Raw genomic sequence first — 20,697 nt, forward strand, 5'->3', positions numbered from 1 at the left:
TCCTATATGTGCCCTGACAGTGAATGTAAAACAACTTACGTGCCGCTTGCTGCAAAGACAGAAGCTGTAATACCTCTAAAGGCCTCTTCTTTCCCTGAACCTTCCTTGACCCCAAGCTCTCTTCCCAGCAATAAATTCTTTCTAAAGAGTGTGGAGGGGGGGCAGAGGGGAAGGGCAGGGACACCGCCTATTTGCCATAGTGCCAGTTCCTGGAGGTTTAAGAGGAGACAAAGGTGCCTGCCCGGGAACATCCCAGTGGACACGGGTGCAGGCACACGTACGGGATTATTGGACAGTGCTCAGTGAGGTCCATCTTCATACCCTCACAGGGTACAGTGCCCCGGGGGGCTCCTGGCCATGCACAGCCGACTGTCCCGGCAGCCAGACCAGGCCAGGGGTCATTCCCCTCCCCTTTGCTGCTCAGGATCGCCAGTGACCCCCTGCCTCCCTCTCTGAATCGGGTCAGTGTAATTTTCATTCCGAGATTTCCTCCAACTTCATTGAACAGAAAGAGCTACAGTTTCAAAAGCAGAAGGATAAGGGAAAAAAACCACTAAGAAGCTACTTATTTAATAATAATAGTATTTAATGATGCAGTTGATAGTAGCAGCCTTCCCTTCTCTAAGTTGCAGACAGTACCTTAAACTACCTGAAGAGCTAAAGCCCTTCCAATCCTATTTTATCATATAGGTGTCATGAAAACCTTTTGAAAACCAGGCAATGCTGTAACTCACGTGGCAGCTACCCTAAGGTCAAGCGTCAGGAAGCCAGGCAGAAAGTCTCTGAGAACCACGGTGAGCTCAGGCCCTGTGTGGCCCTGTGCCAAGAGGAGAGGAGGTCTCCATGTCCTGCCAGGCGCCAGCAAGGAAACCCAAGCAGAGAAGCCGTCTGCCAGGCTCCAGCGTCCCTCGTGCACACGGCAGCCCCAACCCCGCTACTGACAAAGCTGCAGGGAGAACCCCAATTCCTGCTCTTCAGGAACCTCTTCAGACTCGTAGCTTTGATATTCAGATTTTCCTAGAATGAGAACTTGAGAAAAACCTCAAAACTACCGCCAAGCTCTTCCTTACTGGTTTGCGGAAATGCTTTGGGAAACTGGACCTCGAGGCTTGGCACCAACACTTCAAACACATGGGAGCCTGGGAGTTGGGGAATACATGCACAAATTGCCTGCATCCCCCCAAAAAACCCCAAATTGTGCTTTGATACAGACTGAAACAGGAGAATTCTGCTGGCTTCAAAGCAGCCCAAGGTGAAGGCACTGCACTGGCTCCCATAATAAGGGATTTGGTTCAGGAAGTTCAGCAAAGCACACACCCTGACCCACAACATCATCCAAACTAGGGTCTGTAACAGAAGCCATAAAATACCGACGTGCTCTGAAGCTGCTCCCAGTGACATGCCAACCCTTACTACAGAGTTTCAAATGCTAATATGTGACAATCCAGACCATGACAACATTTTCAAAAAATAGACTAGTGCAGGAAGAAATTCTGCCTCTTCTGTCCCATGTGTTCTCCAAATGAAAATTAAATTAAAATAAAAATCTGCTTTAATAGTAATAAGATCTAGTGCTGATCTAGTGCCCAAAAGGAATTATCCAGGAGCAGGGAAGGGGTGTGGAGAAAGGCTAAAAAGCAAACACAAAAAACTTGCTTCCTTCTCAACCCACAGAACCTCTTCCTCTGAAACACCAAGATACAACATTTCATTTTAGTACAACTGCAGGAAAATATAAATTTATTGAAGCTGTTTTGTCATTAAAATTGATTTTTTTAATGTGAGAAACTGCTGATCATGATTGAGAAACGTGTTTTTGCTTAAGGCAAGACACATCATCCCCAAAACCAATTAAACAGAGATAACAAGGATGCATCACAACAGCAGTGATCTCCACAAAAGAACTGCCACCAATTTATAGAGCCAAGATCAAATCTGCAAAGATTAAATATGCATTTTAATTCATCAGCCCATTAGCTTGAAAAGAAATGTGGATAAAGGCATGGCACAGAAAATTCCTGAGTATCACAGCTGGGCTCAGCTCTCACACTGGTATCACCTACACAGCCTGACAGTGACTGCAACACAAGCAGACGAAGGGACAACACTACAATATTGCTAACAAAAATTGACAAAAAAAAATTTGTTAATACCAAACAGTATCAAAAACTCCTCATCCCAACCTTTGCTTCCTTTCCTTTATGGAAACATCAAGAAGTTGTGACTTGCTTAATCTTTTAAGGTCTGCTTCACATCAAACACTATTTCTCAGAAAATATACAGTTTGAACATACACAAGTGTTAAGAGAAAAACATAGGGCAGAAGTACAACAGATGGTACAGTTACTCAATAATTTTCTGCATCATCATCAATCAACTTTGGTACATGCTTCCCAAAAATACTAATCCTCTCACTTAAGTGATATGAATTGGAATTAGCTTTTCAAGGTTTTACTTCCTCTATCTCCTTCAACTCATCATATCCATCCAGCCCTCTGACTGCATGATCAGGGCATCAGACCCACTGAGCAAGATATTGAGGCCTCACAGTCCACCTGCTTATCTATGATGACTACAAGAAATCTCCTGACAAATATTTTTGAACAAAAAAAAAAGTTCCAAGAAAATGCAACAGCGCTGCAACCTTTCCTTCGAAGAATATGGAAAAATGATCCTGAATACACCTCTTTTTATGTTTTAAATATAGACCCCTCTAGGTTACACAAAAAAAAATAAAATGAAGGAGAGAAGGCTGGGATGTTGTAACAGGCAGAAGGGAACTGCCACTTTGCTTAAGTAGAAGCTAAGTCGGTTTTTGCTAGAAAAAAAAATAAAAAAGCAGTTCTACTTTTGTAACATTAATCATCTTCTCACTCAGCCTCTCCTATGATAATCTTTGGGTTCAAATTCTTAGTTATTTGTTTCTTCCCACTGTTGCCAAGTTTAAAATTATATTCATTACTCAGCCATTAAAAGGCTTTTGCTTCCTTTCAGCATCAATAGGCCTTTGATCATCAAGCAGTTCCCAGGAGTAAGCCTGATCTTTTCCTGAGAAGAACTGAGCCCCTGCAGCGCCCAGCAACTTTAGCAGGAACTGGGAACTCTCAGATGTTCTTCAAACATGACAGATCCTTCATAGACCGAGCCTAAACCCCAGTGCAAATGGCTATGCACTTAAAAACACACCCCAAGATTTCTCAGCCTGTGGTCCACAAACCACTGAAGTCTCAAAAGAGGAAAAAGCAGATTTGTCAAAAGATGCAAATAACTGACAGCAACAACCTCTTTTGTGCCTACTCAAGAAAGGCAAACAAGTGAAAAGTTTATGACTTGGACTTTCCCTCACACCCTGGAATATTTGAAATCTAACTATTATTTAGTCAGAAACTGCCACGTACAACAGCAACTTAGGACATCTGGAAAAACGTGACAATTATAGAGCATGTAACTATGGTGCTATAGCGAAAGAACTGAACAAACCAAGAGGCAGCATCTGCACTTTTGATGCTGCAGAAATGAAGTCTCTAAAGTAACCCAGGCTTTCAGCCTCTCCCCATGTAGGTGACGTTAATAGAACCGTCAGAAAAGGCGTTAATTATAAGTTAGACGGGGAACACGAAAGCTGTCATTCTCCATCTAAATGCAAATATACTAGAAGGGCTTTTAAGAAGGTGTGATTGTGTGAAGTGTAATTACAAGGAAAGCAGACAAGGAGTTGATGAATTTAAGGCTTTGTTTGTTCTGGATGTGGCAGGCAAAGCAGGAAATGTGAAAAATTTAAATCACCGGGTATGTGCAATGAAAAATCCTGACCACTTCTCCTCTGCAAGGCGTTCTGTACACAGCAGTCCCAGGCACACTTCCCAGGATTTCCCCAAGCCACGTGAGTGGTCTGACTGCCATTCTGCCCCGAAGGCATGCGTGTCTTTGTGGGTAGGTGAGTAAAGATCTGCAGCTCGAGAGCTATTTCAGTGACCGGCTATGCAAGAAAGAGTCAAAGCTGCTGGCGCCTTGGCTGCAGCTGATGGAGCAACTCTAGAATGGATGGGACCTGAGCCCAGGACGAGCCCCCCCAGATTTTAAGGACCCTCTCATAGCTGCACACCAGGCAGCTTTGATTGCGGTGACCCAACCGTGACAAGACTGAGCTTCCATGTGAGCAGCTTTTCCAGGCAAGAGAAGCCCATCCATGTCTCTTCTCAGCAAGGATCAAAAACTTAGCTTTGTCAGGATACAGACAGACAGTTGCCCAAATGGGTTTACTTTGCAGAGGTGACAGTGAAAAATAAGTTACTCTAAACTTCACTCTCCGTAGCAAAATGGGAGGCTTCAGTTTGCCTCTAACCCATCTACACTGCTCCGTTGCACAGCTGAGCAAACATTTTCACACAGCCCCAAGTGCCTCCTCCCACAGAGAGCTCTCAGACCCAGGGCCAATCTGGTCAGGCTCAGCTGGTACACCCAGATCCCTCTGACAGCGTGCTACATCCTGGCTTTGTCTGAGAATCCGCTTCTATGGAGAAGCGCCATTCCCTGCTGAGCAGATCCTGCTCCAACAGAGAGGGGACTTTGACTCACCCACGATTGTCTCAGCAGTGACCTTTTCCCTTTTTTATGGATTTAAAAGTCAGCTGCAGTCACGAAGTCTCTCATCCACAAAATATAAGCTGGCATTATTCCCGACTTGCCACAGGGCAAGTGCAGGGATGCTGGCACAGCAGGCTCACCAGCCCTGTGCCCCAGACCCCGCTGCAGCAACTGTTCCAGCAGCACCTTCCCTGCCCCTGCAGCACCTGGAGCTAGCTGCAAGCTGGATTTTTCCCCTTGATGAAAACGGAGGGAAAGCACTTGGCAACTGCCACAAACTGAGCGTGTAAACTTGAACTCACACGTGGCCATGTCAGAGCAGCACAGCGGCAATTTGGACTAAGTCAGTGTTCAGGTAGTACGCAGGCAGCAAGAAAAATTAATGTGAGTAGACCCATTAGAGACTCAGCTTGACACGTTCTGCTTTCCACCAGCATTGACAGCACCTGGAACACCTCTGACTACTTGGGAATGGACTGCCCTGCAGCATTACTCTCTCCCACAGTATTCTTCCTCTTGATTATCTACATGTCATTTACAATAAAAACCATCATGCATTTCTCCCGATTGTTTAAGTCAGCCTGAGATACGTAAACAAATTTAACTCATTGTCTTACAAGCCCCAGCTCAGGAAAATTATGCAACTGAAGTAAAATCAGTGGAAGAGTGCCAAATCTCAAATTTTGTTAAGCCTGGCCAGATCCTCCAGCACTCTGCACCTCAGTGCCTGGCTTCAGATGTTATCCCTAAGCCAAATCTTTCTGGCAAGGCTCTTTAAATCAGCTTCATGAGCACAAGAGCAGGGTAACCAACATGTGGTGAGCAGGAACCCTTTCAGAGCACGCACATGTGTGCACAACTGCCCAGCATGGGGAGAAGGTGTTCCCCAGTGGAAACACAGAGGCAGGACGGTGATATTTTATTAACTCCCCCACCACTAGTGAAATATCAGTGTCCCTAACACTGACAAGGCATACTTGAATAGTCAGAAGTGGTTATCAGCTGCTGCCCGAGCAGTCTGAAGGCTTTCTTCAGTGAAGTGGTGCATGAAATCTCCCACTGTACCCATCTGCCTCTGAATTCCTCATCTCAGTGGCAGAAATCCAGCACCTGGGATGAACTGTTGTAGGCTTGTCTGGGAAAACACATAGGGTACAACCTACATTCCACCTTCTATAAAATATATCCCACCTGTTCATTTGCTTTTGCCTTGAAATACCTTTTCTGCTGTTCTTGTTCAGTAAAAACAATAGGTTTAAAGGCAGCAAGAGAACTGTGCGCTTGCAGTAGCATAAAAGGCAGAATATAAAAATGTAATGTAAAAATGAAATCAGGTTTCTATTTATTTAAAGTATGTTCTAAAACAATGTCCTTTACTGGCAAAACATGGAGAGATTAGGTAAAAAGACTGTTGCAAACTTATGCTATTTGAAAGGGAGCCAAATCATTAAGGGATTAAGAAAAGGCATTTTTACCTTTAATATTAATTTCCCAGGACTATTTTAATTCATTTTTTCAGACAACTGCAACTTTTGATTCACGCACGTTTTCACCTTAGTGGGTATAGGAGATTAAACCATGCTTGCTTAGACCTACTGTTTCTTCCCACCCAATATCCAAACATTTTATTCCTGATGTAGCACAGAAGTATTCAGTGCCTTTTGTTCATTGATTTTATAAAATTTCCTAAATGCTACTAAACAAACCCCAGCATTACTGTCCTCCATCATAGTAAAAAAAGAATTTCAACAAGATGCACAGTTAGCAGAAGATACAAGTTAGTAGAAGAAAACCCAAAATGTTTAGTGAGCAGCTGCTTCATGGGTGTGCATTTTAAATCCCTTCTCACATAACACTTCTCCTCATACAGCTACTATCCCTGCACATCTGGCCAAGTGAACATGCCACTGGTTTTTCCCCAGGAGCCTGCTATCAGCTGACCTTGTCCATGCTCTGCCAAGCAGCTCCTATTCCATCAGTCACTCTGCCACGCGGTCCACAGGTGCCACAGCATACACCTATTGCCACAATCTCACTTCACACGCAGCTCAGCTTAGCTCGGTTCCCTTCAGCCATCCCCAAAATCCTGTTTTTTAAAGACCTGACTTCATCCAGCTTGTTGTAAATGCTGTCACACAGCTTGCAAGGGCTGGAAGGGAGACCTCTGCACAGCCCAAGAGCCTTTCACCTCAGATTTCCTGCACAGTCTGGAGGGTCCTCCTTTCTTCCCTCTGTGATCATCCCAGCTGAGGGCCAACACAGGCTTCTGGAGCTGACAGCTCAATGCAGCTCAAAGCCCAGTGTGTAAAATGTAACATCAGCCTGAGAATTTGCTCCTTTCCCGACTGCAAACCTGAAGCTATTTAAAGAATTAACTCCACATCAAATGCTATCTGTGAAGCATGTCAAAAGCAACACCTGCAAATATGAGCATTTGAAACTGTCTCAGAAATATGGATATGTGCAACTCTGCCTCCTAAATATTTAATTCCCTGCAACCTATTAAACACAAGAGCAACTTTTAACATTTCTTGTGAAACATTCTCACTGTAAATCCTTCCCAGACAACTGAGTAAATCAAATCTAACATGAACAGGACAGTACTGTAACAAAATTGAGATTAAGAAAAATTTAAAAATATGAAAGAGATTAATTATTTCACTTTCATAGGAATTAGCAGCAAACAGATCATGCATGAAAGAAAGGCTTCCTATCCTTGTGAGTTTTTCACTTACATAACAGCATGTACCAAGTAACAGGTTGGACAAGTCTTATCTGCATAGCAAGGACTATGTAGAAGCATAACAAGATTAGCAATGTTTGTTGAAAGGATCTGTTTATATGCTGAAAAGCTTATTTAAAAACCTTTCCTGCATTCCCTGACAGACTCTAATTATTCCAAAAGTATATTCTTTTTTTTTTCATCATACACAGAAGGGCCTGCTAACTTTCCTTTGGTTTGTATCTGTTTTTCAATTTTATTAAGAGGTGCACATGCTCTGTAGCCGACTACCTCTCTGTGCTGGAGTTTCAAACTGCAATCGAATCATCAGCCTGAACAAAGCATCTCATTGTCATCTGAAAGAACTTGGCAAGTGTTCAATCTAAGCAAGAGCAATAATCCATGACAGGGTGCATTAGGCAGGTACTGATGCATGCCTAATGCACACTGCAAAGCATATACTCCTCCAAAATACACTGTGAAGTATCTTATCTTTCCTTTTTCCTGCTTTTTAAGAATATTTACATAAGCTGTTACTTTTAACAACTAGAAAAAACTATCCCTTTAAAGAATAATAATAAAATGCATATGAATATTTTCCCCCTTCAATTCTGTACACGATTATTCAACATCTTTCTGATTTTCCAATTAAAAACTAAAAAAAAAAAAAAAACTCAAACAAAAAATACCTCACAAATCAAAACAAACACAAAATACATTTTCACCACATCATCTGCACCTCTGTTTAAGAAGCACCTATTTTCCCTTGGTTCTGGAAACAGCCAAGAGCTCAGCTCCACCACCATTAGCCACACGTGCGTGCAGGCAGTGGGAACATCACCCTCTGGCTCGGACCAAAAGCAACAGCCAGCCCCCGTTCCCACGGGACAGCAGCACGGCTTTGGCAGTGCCGAGGCCACGGCAAACACTGGAAATCTCTCAGCTGCCTGCTACAAGCCTGGTGCTGGGCCTGCATCCGTGTGCACCGGGCAGCGCCCAGCAGGCACCGGGCACGTCCCAGCCCTGCCAAGAAAGGCTTGAGCAGTGCAGGGGATTCTGCAGGCAGGTGAAGTCAGGCGTCCTTGCCTAAGGCAGCACCAGGAATCCAGGCATAAATCTTGGGAAAGGGGAGTGCTGGTGGGAAGCAGCGAGGCCAACTCCGAAACACTTGGCTGGCCTCCCTGAACGGCATGTGCTCCTGGAGAACATCTCCCCTGCTAACCATGCCCTGCTCTGGAGAGCACACAGCTGCACCCCAAACCAACAGCCAGCTCAATACCCAGCTAATTGTTGTTTCACCTGCTGCTGCCTAACCTAGGTGAGATATCTGAAGGATGGACACAGTTTCTCTAAGGACTAATGTAAAGCTTGCAGCAATACCAAAAAATGATAATGTCCATGCGGCTCTGAGCTCATTTCCTTGGCTGCTAAAAAACACGAGGCGTTTTTTGTGAACCACATAACACAGCAAACCCCATGATTTTTACAGGGAGGCAAAGGGACAATGCATTTTCTAGCTGAAATAGCAAACTACTACATACCAGGAGTTTTCTGCCAATAATTGGGCAATGTGCTGATTAATACTTTTTCTGGGTTGCCTAAGGACACTGCATGCATGAGTATCTCGCCACTATTAATTAATCACTCTTTGTGCTTTTATCCTGGTAGAATTTACATGTTGCACACAGTGAATACCCTGAATGAGGCAATTTCTACCTCCAAAAGCACTTACTATTGTCAGTTCATTTGCCCTGCTTAGCCCGATGCTCAGATTGACCATAAATCATCATTCTTAGCAGCTGAAGTGTTTAGTGTCTTTCATTAAATATTCTTTCCTCCTCGATGTTCCCCCTGGAAGTACAGTAATCATGTGCTGAATAGTCATTTACAGCACTGCAATTAAGAGATTATTCCATTAGGCTTTGTATTTCTATCCGGTTTTATGTTTCCATTAAAAGCACTTTGTTAAACAATTGAGCAAACAACTTAATGCAACAGCAGGAGCCTCATGAACCGATGCCTGTCAGGCAGAGCCCCGGTGATGTGGCCCACGATGGACAGGAGGTGCTCATGGGTCCACAGAGAGAGCCTCCTTTTAGGCAGGATCCCAAACCAGGGAGAGGACAGGCAGCATGACTGCAGACGGGCCAGTGTGGTGTAAGCAATCAGGGAGTGACTGCCAAGAGACTGGGTGAAACTGGGCAAGACTCACTGGCCGGAGACGTGTGAGTGGTGCATTCCTCTGTAAACACAGCATCGCATCTTGTGCCTCTAAGAGCAGAGCAAAAAATGTCAAGGAAGTTCTACTTCCATCAAAAACTGACGACCTCTTCAAGCAACAAAACCTGACAGCCAAAGGAAGTCACATCTGCCCAGGCAATGACTGTGGTGATTTCACACTGAGCTTGTGACCAAGGCTGGAAAATCACACCAAGGTGCTGCAGAACTACACACGAGGAGTTTCACCAGCATATCCAGCATTCTGTCCACTCTGTGGTGACTCGGGGCACTTCCAGGGAATACATCACCTTCCCTGATAACGCCTTTCCCAGCCTCTGCCCTTATGAGCATTTTCATGGCAACGGACAATGAGCTCCTGTCCTCAACGCCATGGAGGCAACAGACTTGGAAGGAGAATGAATCAGCACTGCGTCTCCTCGGGGTTCCTCATCCCTGCCCTCCCACGCGTGTTCCCAACAATACTCACTCCCTGCCCTCAGGATGAGGCAGGAGGTCTGCGCTTTACTCGCCGAGGGAGAGAGCAGATGCCCTACAGTAACCACTGCACCGAGCTCCTGCGGAAGGTTTTGCATTCTTACATGCAGGCTGCTGGACTTTTCCTCACCCCCTGACTGTCTGCCCAGAGCTACATCCAGTGCCAAGCACAGAAAGCCCCTTGAACAACCTGCATCCAAACAGAAAACTTCCTGCATCATCACAGGGATGCGCTGACTCAGGATTACTTCATCTCTCTGTACTCTCTCGCTGGCCCCGAAATTCATTAATGAAACATCCACAAACAGAACGAATAACAACCTCAACAGCAGCTAACACCTCACATAACCCAGGTAACATCCAGCCAAGACACATGTAGAAACCTAGGTATTTTCAAGGAAACGCAAATTGATCATAGTAATTTGGAACCACAGGATAACATTCTCTGCACACACTTTTTAACACATTCTGTAACTTTTCCATTTTGCTCAATTGCTTGGCTACTGCAGTGACTAAACACAGGCTGCAAAAGAGTAAAATTCTGCAAAGCAAAACTTGCCATAAGTCTTTCTGGAAGCCACTTGAAAAAAGGGAGTAAAGAAAGAGTCTCTCTATTTATGCATTTTTCTATTCCTCTTGAAATTTTCATTAATCCTCAGAACAGCTCTTAGAATCCTTTCCAACTAGCAAATTGTGTCTTAACTCCCCATTTTTTCACTTAATAGCCCTGCTTAGAAATGTGGTGCTTCTAGTAATGCATACAACAGAGAAAGAACACAGGAAATTGTAAGGTTAATATCCCTCCCTTTTCTACGTCTCTTTTTCTGTCATTCCTCAGTTTCAAGGTGTGAATCAGGAATCCATTTTGAGCATTGCTTATACACATGCAAAACCTATTCTCTCTGCAAAAGCTCCAGGTCAAAAATTCTTTTTGGGCACAAGCTCAAGCAGAACTCTTTACCCCGAACACCCTTTTGAAGTGGACCTAAAAACCTAAAAGCCAAAGGAAACTAGAAAGTTAGATACTGGCATAAATTCCCCTTTTCACTGAAGTACAGCATTGCCTTATAATACACAGTTCAAGTCTCTCAAAAGATATGGAAGGGGTAGACCAGCTGGAACTCAATGTACAAGCTGAAGGCTACAGTTTGGCCCCAAATGAGGACAGCATAGAAAAACCCGGAGGAACCAATAAAATTTGCAGCAGCAGCTGTAACAACACCTTGTGTGTTCACCCTGCTGAGCCCCGGCACATCAGTTCTCACCACTGCCTCAGCTTTCAGCACACCCTTGGCCAGCTGAACTCACACAAACCATTTCAATCCTCCTCTGGTTTCCTACTTTCCATTGAGGCTCCGCTGTGTATAAGCAGGCTCCTAGATCTGTATCTGGTCAGTGCCTGCACCTCCTTTGCACTCCCATCTTATTTGCACTCACCCACGTGAAACAGAAGAGGAAGGGGTGAAAGAATAGTTCAAGAGCCTTCTAAGAAAACTGCATGGCTTAATTAAAGACCTTTTAAATGTATCTTATTAACCTCAGGAACTGCTACTGGCTGTTCAGACCTCCCCCTCTCTAGGGGAAAGAAAGAAATATTGAACAAGTAAAACCAAATCATTATTCACTTGGCAGATTACTGTACACAAACAGCCTTTCAAGTTGTTACATTCAAGTAAACACAGCTTATATCAATATCATCTGTACTTTTCCATCATTAGGCTGCGAGGGAGAAGGATGGCTCATTTTCAAGGAAGCAATTTTTACAAAAGGAAACCATTAACTTGATATTTAATCAATGCACAAAGGAACAGGGAAGTGAAGAAGAAATTGCTCAGAAGATGGGATTGGGACACAGAAAGAAGAGAGTTTTCTTCACAATACCATCTTTTATATGGCATTTCTATCAGACTTTTTCAAGGGGGAATATTTTCAAACATTATTTCAATGTTTTGTCCTGCTGCAGTTGAAAATAGGACCTTTTCTCCTACTTTCTACTGTTTTGACTAGCACAAACAACTGCCAAATCAGAAAGTTACAGGAATAAGCACTGCTAAGAGAGCTGAGTGGAAACAGTACTGAACACAGGACCCTTGGCTGAGACACCATGAGCTCCATATACCTCTTTATAAAAAGGTACAGCACAGATACTAAAGTCAGTTCTACGAAAGGAACTGAAACCACTGCATTTGCCCAATGTTCAGCCTAAAGGACAGAATGTCAACTAAATGTCCATTAGATTTAAAAATTAACCCAGACTATATCTTGCTTTATAAGCATTACAGGATGGGGGATGTGTGTGTATGTTTTTCTTTGATTTGGGGTGCTTTGGTGGGGTTTGTTTAGTATGCAGTTTCTCAGTTTTCACAATAAATTCTCTCACAAGTTGTTCAAATAGCAAAACAACATCAACACACACCAATATAGTTGCCAAACCAGATCCCAAGAAGGTTTTGGTTGAAATTACCAGATTACGCAATAATTACAAACTGCTTTCATTTATTCAAGAATTACAGAAAGTATGGCTGTGTAACACAGTGCCATACTACATCAGCTGTCAATGTTCCTCTATATTGAAAGAAGAACAAACAGCAATAGGTTCCCTGCACATAAATTCAGTCTGTCCCTCCAAACATGCAAGAAAAAGGGATGTGTAATGAGAGAAACCTATTTACTGTTGGTCAGTTCATCCCGTTTAACTGACTTGGAAAGAAAACACCCTTTCCAAATCATTAGGAACCAGACTGATTCACATGCTTAAGTAATGGAAGAACCAGCTTGGGAGCCAAGTTTTAATGTTATCAATTTCTGCAGACTGACAATTTCATCCATCTGTTTTACTCCACTGTGGTCCTACTTGTGTAGAGCTGCACTGTCAGTGCACCATGGCATCAAAAAACAGCACCACTCATCAGTGACATGCTCAGGTAGGTAAAGAAACTCCACTTTGGGGCTGGCTCACTTGGAACCAAAACCAAGGCTGAAGTCATCCCATCTGCCCACTAAGAGTTTGGAACTGGCTTGGAAGGAGGAGGGAACAACAGCAAAAAGTTAAAGGCATCGTCAGTAGGAAATTCTAGACTGAAGCTGTAAATGTGTTTTTTTTTCTCCCATCCCAGTCCAAACTCTTCATTTTTATTACAAATAAATACACAACTTCGAGGGAAAGCTTTGTGCTACTTCATTCACTAAATGACCAAGCCTTTTTTCATATGTAAAACACTCTGTTACTGTATTTTTCCAAGTCAGCCAATTTAGGAAGTTATTTTGGTCTATTGTTCTCAATTCCTCATGGTACAAGTCAACTTCTTTTCCTGCAGGACACAATGGCAAAAGTACCCCATAACAGTCTCCGAATAATAGATCTCATTATTACGGTGTTTCTAAAAGCAGATGCTTTTTTTAAAGAAGCTACTCCTCAAAGAGCAGAATATTTTATCTATTTTTTTCTCTCCCCAGTATGGGTGGTCACAGAGAATTTTCTTAATGCTCTAGACCAGTAGTTTTTTTACCCCTGTAGTGCATTACACAGAACCAGGCATTCCCCCTACAGAGGGCCACAAACCCAGCTAAGCAAAGAGAGCCTACTATTACTTTGCTGAAGCCAGTCCATGTAAAATGGATAGGGGTTTGCAAACAGATAAAGATCACCTACAGTGTTCCAAAACCTCAGCAAAGTGATCACATTCCCTTTAAATATTAAGGCACTTGTTCATCTTGCTTCCAGAATGAAAGTTACAGAATATCATGCATTAAATCAGAAACCCAAAATCAAACCAATGACCAATTAAAAGTCAACTGCTGGATAAAGCTGACCACCTGCTACAAGGGTCTCAGCAAAGAAGGGAGACACAGCAATCCAAAAGAGCTCTTTGGCCAACACAGCTTATACCCACCACCCCACAGCCATCCTCCCAGAAACCTTATGTCAGAAAAAGCAGACTTCTTCACCAGTATCTTGGAGTTCACACTTGGGCCAACAGAGTTATCTCACCTCTGCAGTGTGTTTGTTGCCTTTTAGCTATGCCAGCACTTTTCACAGTAAAAAAGGCCTGTGACAGACAGACAGACATGGCAGCTTCCAAGCAGTGGCAATTCTAAGGGAGTCTTCTAAAAATCCACTGCAGCACAGAGGGATAGGCCAGGCTCTCTTTCTGTTAGCCCATGTTATTTTAGTAAAGCTATGAAGAAATAGGTCTCTAGACAGCCTGTTCTCAACAGAGCCACAGGTTTACTGACATCAGGAAAACAAATTTTCCTAGAACAGCTTGTTCTGGCAAGAGCTGTGGGGACAGGGAAAAGAGAAGCATGTCACCAAAGCACTTCTAAACTGCCAGTATATTCCCTGCCTTCAGATTAGGATGATTTTTCCAAAATAGCCTACGGGGGGGAGAGGATTATTGAGAAATAGCTGCATACCTGTTATGAGGGAGAGTTTCTGAGCTGTGCTTGAAAAGATGAATTATCCCAGTAATATCTTTTTAAGCAAAACCTTACAAACTGCAGAAGAACAAAAAACCCAAAAGCAATTTCTTATCATGTCTCCAATTCTCCAGAGAATCAGCAAATATGCCTTTACTGCTCCACATTTTAATAATTCCTTTCCATTTCAGATGCCAGCAGACACCTGTATTTCAAAATGCAGTGCCCACAGCTCAGCTCAGGGAGAAGGCACGTGCATTGGAGCTCTGTCACACACCTCACATGCACACACCACCTGCTCAATACCACTGTGCCATGAAGGACCTGATGATACACCACTGAATACATCCCTTGCTGCTTGCAGCTTGTACAATATATGGCATTCTAAGAAGCAAAGATGTATGGAATAAAAATGCTACCATATGCTTCAAGAATTTCCTCTTTTGTTTCTTTTTAAAAAGGGCTAGTTCTTACTCATGCTTTGGTTGATGATAGAGGTGTTTTTGTTGTTTGTTACGCTTTGATGAGTTTTTGTGGATAATTTTTGTTGCTCTTTTTTTTATTTACAAACACAAAAATGAAATCTCGGCTCTTGCAGTTCTGAAAATGAGTTTTACTGTTGTCTCTGAGGTTAAACATTAACAACTGGCTTGTTGAACTTTCTCTAAAAATTACAGCAGGGATATTATTTTCTCCTAACCTGATGGCAACATTGCAAAAACAACAGTAAAGGAAAACTTCAGGTTGCTAGTACAATAAACACTCAGAACAGCTGAAAATGACAATTCTACAAACAATACCTAAGCCTAAGCTAATCCAGAAGACAAACATCTTCATGAAGCATTGTTGACAAATGTTGCCTAACCAAGTGTACCCAGATACCTCAGCTTGACAATTCTGAAGCACTAACAGGGGCAGAATAACTTCCCAAATGCAGTTTTGTGCCCACACACCTGCTCTTTCTCCCCCATTTGCCACCTCCCCCTTCCAATACAAGAATAAGGCAGCAAAAGAAATGCACTTTTTAAAAAGCCATGCTGTTCAATAAGGTGAGCAACAACTTCTGCACCTCAGCAGCGAAAGAGCTGGGGGCTGGCTCTACCCACAGCAGCTGCCACAGCTGAGGGAAGATGGGCTGCAAGAATCCTACCTCTCACCATTTTCCACAGCTGCTTGATTCTGTACTGATCTAGAATTCACCTTCTCTTCCCTGAACTGGCTAAGATTAGACAACTGGGGAAAATCTTCTCCTAGTACCTGCAGTAGCTCTTGTCTGTTCCCCACAAAAACATTCTGCTGAAGAGGCAGCTCTGTCTTAATCTATATATGGTAACACCTTGTTTTGGGGGTGATAATAGCCCCAGCCCCACACTCTTCTCTTTTTTTATCATGGACACAGATGAACTGCAGCAACCAAAATTGCAAAACATAAAATATCCAGTACATTTTCCACTATTAACATATCACAGGGAAAAAAAAATTTCCAGGCTGTGTTCAAGACCGAACAGGAAAAGGACTTTCTCTTTCCTTTGAGGCTCATGCATCTCTACAGTTACTCTTTTGTCATGCCAAGTAAGCAAACCAGCCTCTGCACTCCCAAACACCCAGCACCAAACCCAGGCCCTAGGATGATACCCTGCACTCTGTGGAAAACTCTTCCTCACTTCACTGCCCTCTACCTCATGGAAAACAATGTCATTGTAGCATTACTACATAACCTTTCTATAATAGAAAAGGAGACACCTTTTCTATTCTATTTTAAAGGCATTTAAAAGCTTCATGCATCATTCAGTATGGCTCCTCTCAGAAGAAAAGCGCTGAAGAGAATTTACGCACCTCATTAAAATCTTGTTTCCTGCTCTTCATGCTGCATCTTGCAGTTGTACTAGCAAATGATTTTCTCGTAAAAAGCTGTGAGAAGAGCCCTCTCTTCATAACACAGATTCAGACACAGGAAAATTACATGACCTGAGGAAACATTCCCTTGTACACCAGCTCAAGTATGCCATGAGAGCTGTACTTCAAAGTTTTCAATGACCTACTGCGAATTGGAATACCCACTGCTAAGAAAAACCAAACCAACCAGAAAAATCCACTTCCCTGTGAGCATCTCCTTTTCCTGTGTGGGAGCATTTCAACTGCAGGTCTGCCTCAGAGCAACTCCATGCTCAGAAGGTCCAGGCAATAAGGAACTGCAAACTGAAAATCCCCAGCAGCCCACAAAGCATGTCATAGATCAACCAGACATCTGGTTCTGGAGAAAACAGATTTGTATTTCTAGGCAGAGCTAGTAGCAAGCAAAACCAACAGGGCTTCATGGGAAGCTTTAGCTTTCAATAGACAAGAAAACTCCAACAAGATCTTATTTCAGCCCTTCTTGACCTCCATCAGCTGACTGATCACCAATACTGGCATTTGCCTCTGTCAACAGGACCCATGAAACAAACATGATAAGTGTCCTTACATCTGGCCTGGAAAGCTGTGAAATGACATGGAATGAACTAAAGCTGCATCTTTCAACGCAGCTTCTCCTCAGGGAAAAGCCTCAGAAGAGTCCTGAGAAAAACCTGTGTTATTCCCTTCAGAATCTACTGTGTTTTAAGTATAAATAAGGCCACATTTTATTTCTGCACAACATCACCTTTTTCTACCAAAATGGGCAGTACAGCCTCCTCTCAAGACTTCTGGGTTTAGCTGGTACAACTTGGCTTTAGGGGGTAGAAACAGAGGGTTTCCCAGACTGCTGTCCATTATTACCCTTCCCTGCAGGGCTGACTCAGGAGAAAGAGCAAGATGAGCCCAGCAGGGATGACAGCACAACACTCAGGTTTCATGTTGCTCTCTGACTGTGGACTGTATTTACCTATGTACAAAGATTAGGAAATTGCATTCATTCTGAACACCAGAAATAATCCTAACCATGACCACACTGAAAAGCAAGTTACAGATAAAACAACACGAAATTCTTTGCATCCAAAACAAAGTATTTTGTTTATCCTCCTACTGTAAATAAGTACAACTAACAGTGTCTGTGAACAATTTAAAATGGACTCAAGCAGCCTGAGAAAAGTGGCCTGCATCTTAAAATAAAGAGGCAGATGTTCATCTAAAGATCCTCAGCTTGCAATCGCTGCAGTAGAGCTGATATTTTAATGAAGAAAGAAGCAGAAATGAGATGGGCTCTGTCAGTCTGTCCCACACTCCTCCCAAGGGTCCTGCTGTATTCCCAGAGCAGCTGAGCGGCACATGATGAACATCACACCACACTCGACAAGAAACTAAATTTGTCCTTATTCAGATCAGTTCTGCTTCTGCTCACAAGTTCCTGAATATACCATATAAACCTGACACAAGCCCTGTTGCCTGGGGACACCACAGGCATCAGATCATCCGTGCACTCCAGAAGCGAGCGCATAAAAAGCTACAGCTGCAAACCCACGGCTCAGCGAGCAACTTAAAAAACCCCCACAAGCCCACATTATACACAAAACAACGATAACTGGAGGATGGTTCCTCCACCTAATAGCTCCAGATGTAAGCTATTTGCAGCAGCAAATGGGAAAAGCTGGTCATTCTCAAAAGCTGAAACCAAACCATGCCCAACTCGCCCTGTAACCATTTTTTAGGATCATGATTTTAAAGAATGCCGTGGCATCCATTAACACACCAGCTCCTCAGTTACCACTACTGCAGTTTTTAAAAGCCTAAGGAGCAGCAACAGGCAGGTTTCATCACCTTTTCCTTACCCTTCCACCCTTCAAGACTGTTAAGCCCAAATGCCAGGTGAACTGCTGAGGATCACAGCACTGAAACTGAAGAAGGGATGCTGGATTTCCTTGTTTCCAAACAAGCATCCTCCCCTATGTCACATCACTTTCACTAGCTAAAGCAAACAGCATGTGAGAAATAGAAAACGTGAGCAGATGGAGGAGTGCCTGAAGGCCTTGTACAGAGTGATACAGAAACCACTACTGCACTTGGTATCACACCACCTCATCAGTAATTTACTGAGCTTGCAAAAATCGCCTGTATTTTTTGCAAAGCACAAAAACACACAGAAAGCTCACCCATTTCTTTTGTCAGCTACCTTGCAGAGTAAACTCCCTGACATGTTTTGGCAAAACGAATTCTGCAGACATGTGGCTTCTCAGTCCCATGCAGTAGAGTTCTACTTACTTATTGTGAATATTAATTCATCCTTCACTGTTGAATAAAAGCTTCTACACACCCACAATGAACAATTTTTTATTTTTTTTTAAACGGGCTAGATACCCCTGCAGATCTATGCCACTTAAACAGAAATACCACAGGCTCTCTGGCAGATGCACCTTTTCTCCTACAGACTTATTTCTGCTGCTCATATGCGCCCCTACTCCTTTTAAACGTCTTAAAACAAGCAATAATCAGAGATCTTAACAATGATCTTCAGGCATACAGAGTAACCTCCGCACTCGCTGTGCTGAGATGCTCTGACGCAGTTTTACAGCTTGAGCACCTCACAGCAGCCTGACAAAAGCAAATGCCAAGGCACAGCATGGAGAAGGAAGGAGGGTACAGAATGGCAGGTGCATATCTTGTCCCCATATCTGTCTCAAATGGCAGGTGTGGGGCATGATCCTTCCACTTGCCCTGCAGAATTCAGCCCCACGGTCCCAGCCCTTGGACCTTTTTCCTCCCTTCAGTCTGAGCCACTCGGTGTGTAACACCTGATTCTCTGCGCCATTCACCTTAGGGGTCAGGGATGTGGCTCACTGGCCACAGTGCCAGCTCTGCCCTTTCTCGGCCAGCTGGCTGAAGCTGGGGGCTCCTGCTGGGGCCCGGCTCTCGCGTGGCCTCCTGCCACCCAGCAGAATGGCTGTGCGACCTCTGAGACATCAGGCATGTCCCTGGCCTTGGAGCCAAGCCAAGCTCCAGGGCCAGCCAGCATCCCTAGGATTTATGCTGCATCCAGCATGCGGTCCTATTACAGCAACGCTGATAATGCAGGCCAGTAAATCATGCAAAGGAAAAAAAAGATGCTAGAAACTCAATCTTTACCTTTTTGTTAAGTACTCTTTATGCAAAATACTCCCAAAGTATTGGGAGAGTAGGCCGTGGAAGCTGGAGAAGAGCTCAGCTGTTAACCAAGCAATCAATATTCCCCTGCTTCTTCCACAAACCTCAGGGCTCTGTCCTTCTCCAGTTTGTAATTTAAAGCCAACCCTTGGCTTCAAACCTGCAGAAAAGCACCATGTGAAAATGCACCGTGAGTGCCAAACTTACGTGTAGGATATACCACCATTTTAATTTTATTTTTTTTTCCTGCCTGCAGGAAAGGGGAAGAAGGTGGTTGTATGGTGTGGGACTATAGAGCAAAAAGGAATTTCTCTCTTTGGCATTTCTGAAATGCCCATTAAGGCATCGTAAACGCTGAAAGGCATTTAACAGGTACCTTAAATAGCACTGCTCCATCAAGTACTACTGCTTAAGAAAAGCTGCCTCCCCCATGCTGAGTGTGAAATTTACTTTAGGCAGGACACTCCCCCACTCCTCCGAGAACAGGCAAAATGCCGCTTCTTTAAAACCACAGCTGTAAAGTATTTAACCAAGATCAGTGTTTTCGCTTGAATTTTGCTCCCCGACAGCAACTAAGTAACTCATTTCCGTACTCTTCTCTGTTGTAACCATTTTCTATCCCCGCAGCTCTCCAGCAGACACAACCTGCTTCCCCTGCGCACAGCCAGCTCCGCAGCCCGGCCGAGCAGAAACCATTCCCCACCTCTGGAAACACTGCTGTAAGCAATGACAGAAACCTGCTCACGCCGGGCTGCTTACAGGCGAACAGAAACACACACGAGACAAGTCTGGGGGAGAAAAGAGAATCAATTTCAAAGAGCTTTTACACAGACGAGTCCACGGGGGGAGAAGGAAATCAGTTTCAGGGAGCTTTTAACTTGTCGGACTAGGAGAGATTTGACGGGGGGCAATTAACACTTTGTTTTTTCTGCTGGAAGAAAGTTTACGCCGAGAAGAGAGAGCGGGCACATCGGTGAGCAAAACACGCGGACAAATCCGACCCGGGGCTCAGGGTAAAACCCCACAGCCAGCTGAGCCCGAGCAGGAGCCAGGGCATCACAAACCCAGCCCTCGGCGAGATGCATCGGGCGCGACCCAAGTTATTTAGTGCCGTACCTCGACTGGGCAGCCATCGCGGGGTTATCCTGCCAAGCGTCCTCTATCCATGAGCTCCGTCCGCAGCCGTCCAGGCTCTCTCT

General features: G+C 43.9%; 1 protein-coding gene across 7 annotated transcripts in view; it reads right to left on the minus strand.

Moving 5' to 3' along the window:
* The window catches only part of AFF1 (AF4/FMR2 family member 1), a 75,524-nt gene extending 54,833 nt beyond the window's left edge, over nt 1-20,691 (minus strand). For all 7 annotated transcript variants that reach the window (XR_004497000.1, XR_004497002.1, XR_004497001.1 and 4 more), the window contains exon 1: nt 20,615-20,691. Coding sequence is in view for 2 of the 7 variants with exons in the window: in XM_033513751.1 (XP_033369642.1) it covers nt 20,615-20,631 (17 nt within the window). In the remaining 5 variants the exon portion in view is untranslated. The remainder of the gene's footprint in view (nt 1-20,614) is intronic.
* Nucleotides 20,692-20,697: the final 6 nt, after the last annotated feature.

This window comes from Parus major, chromosome 4 (assembly GCF_001522545.3).
Source record: "Parus major isolate Abel chromosome 4, Parus_major1.1, whole genome shotgun sequence".
Classification (NCBI taxonomy): Eukaryota; Metazoa; Chordata; class Aves; order Passeriformes; family Paridae; genus Parus; species Parus major.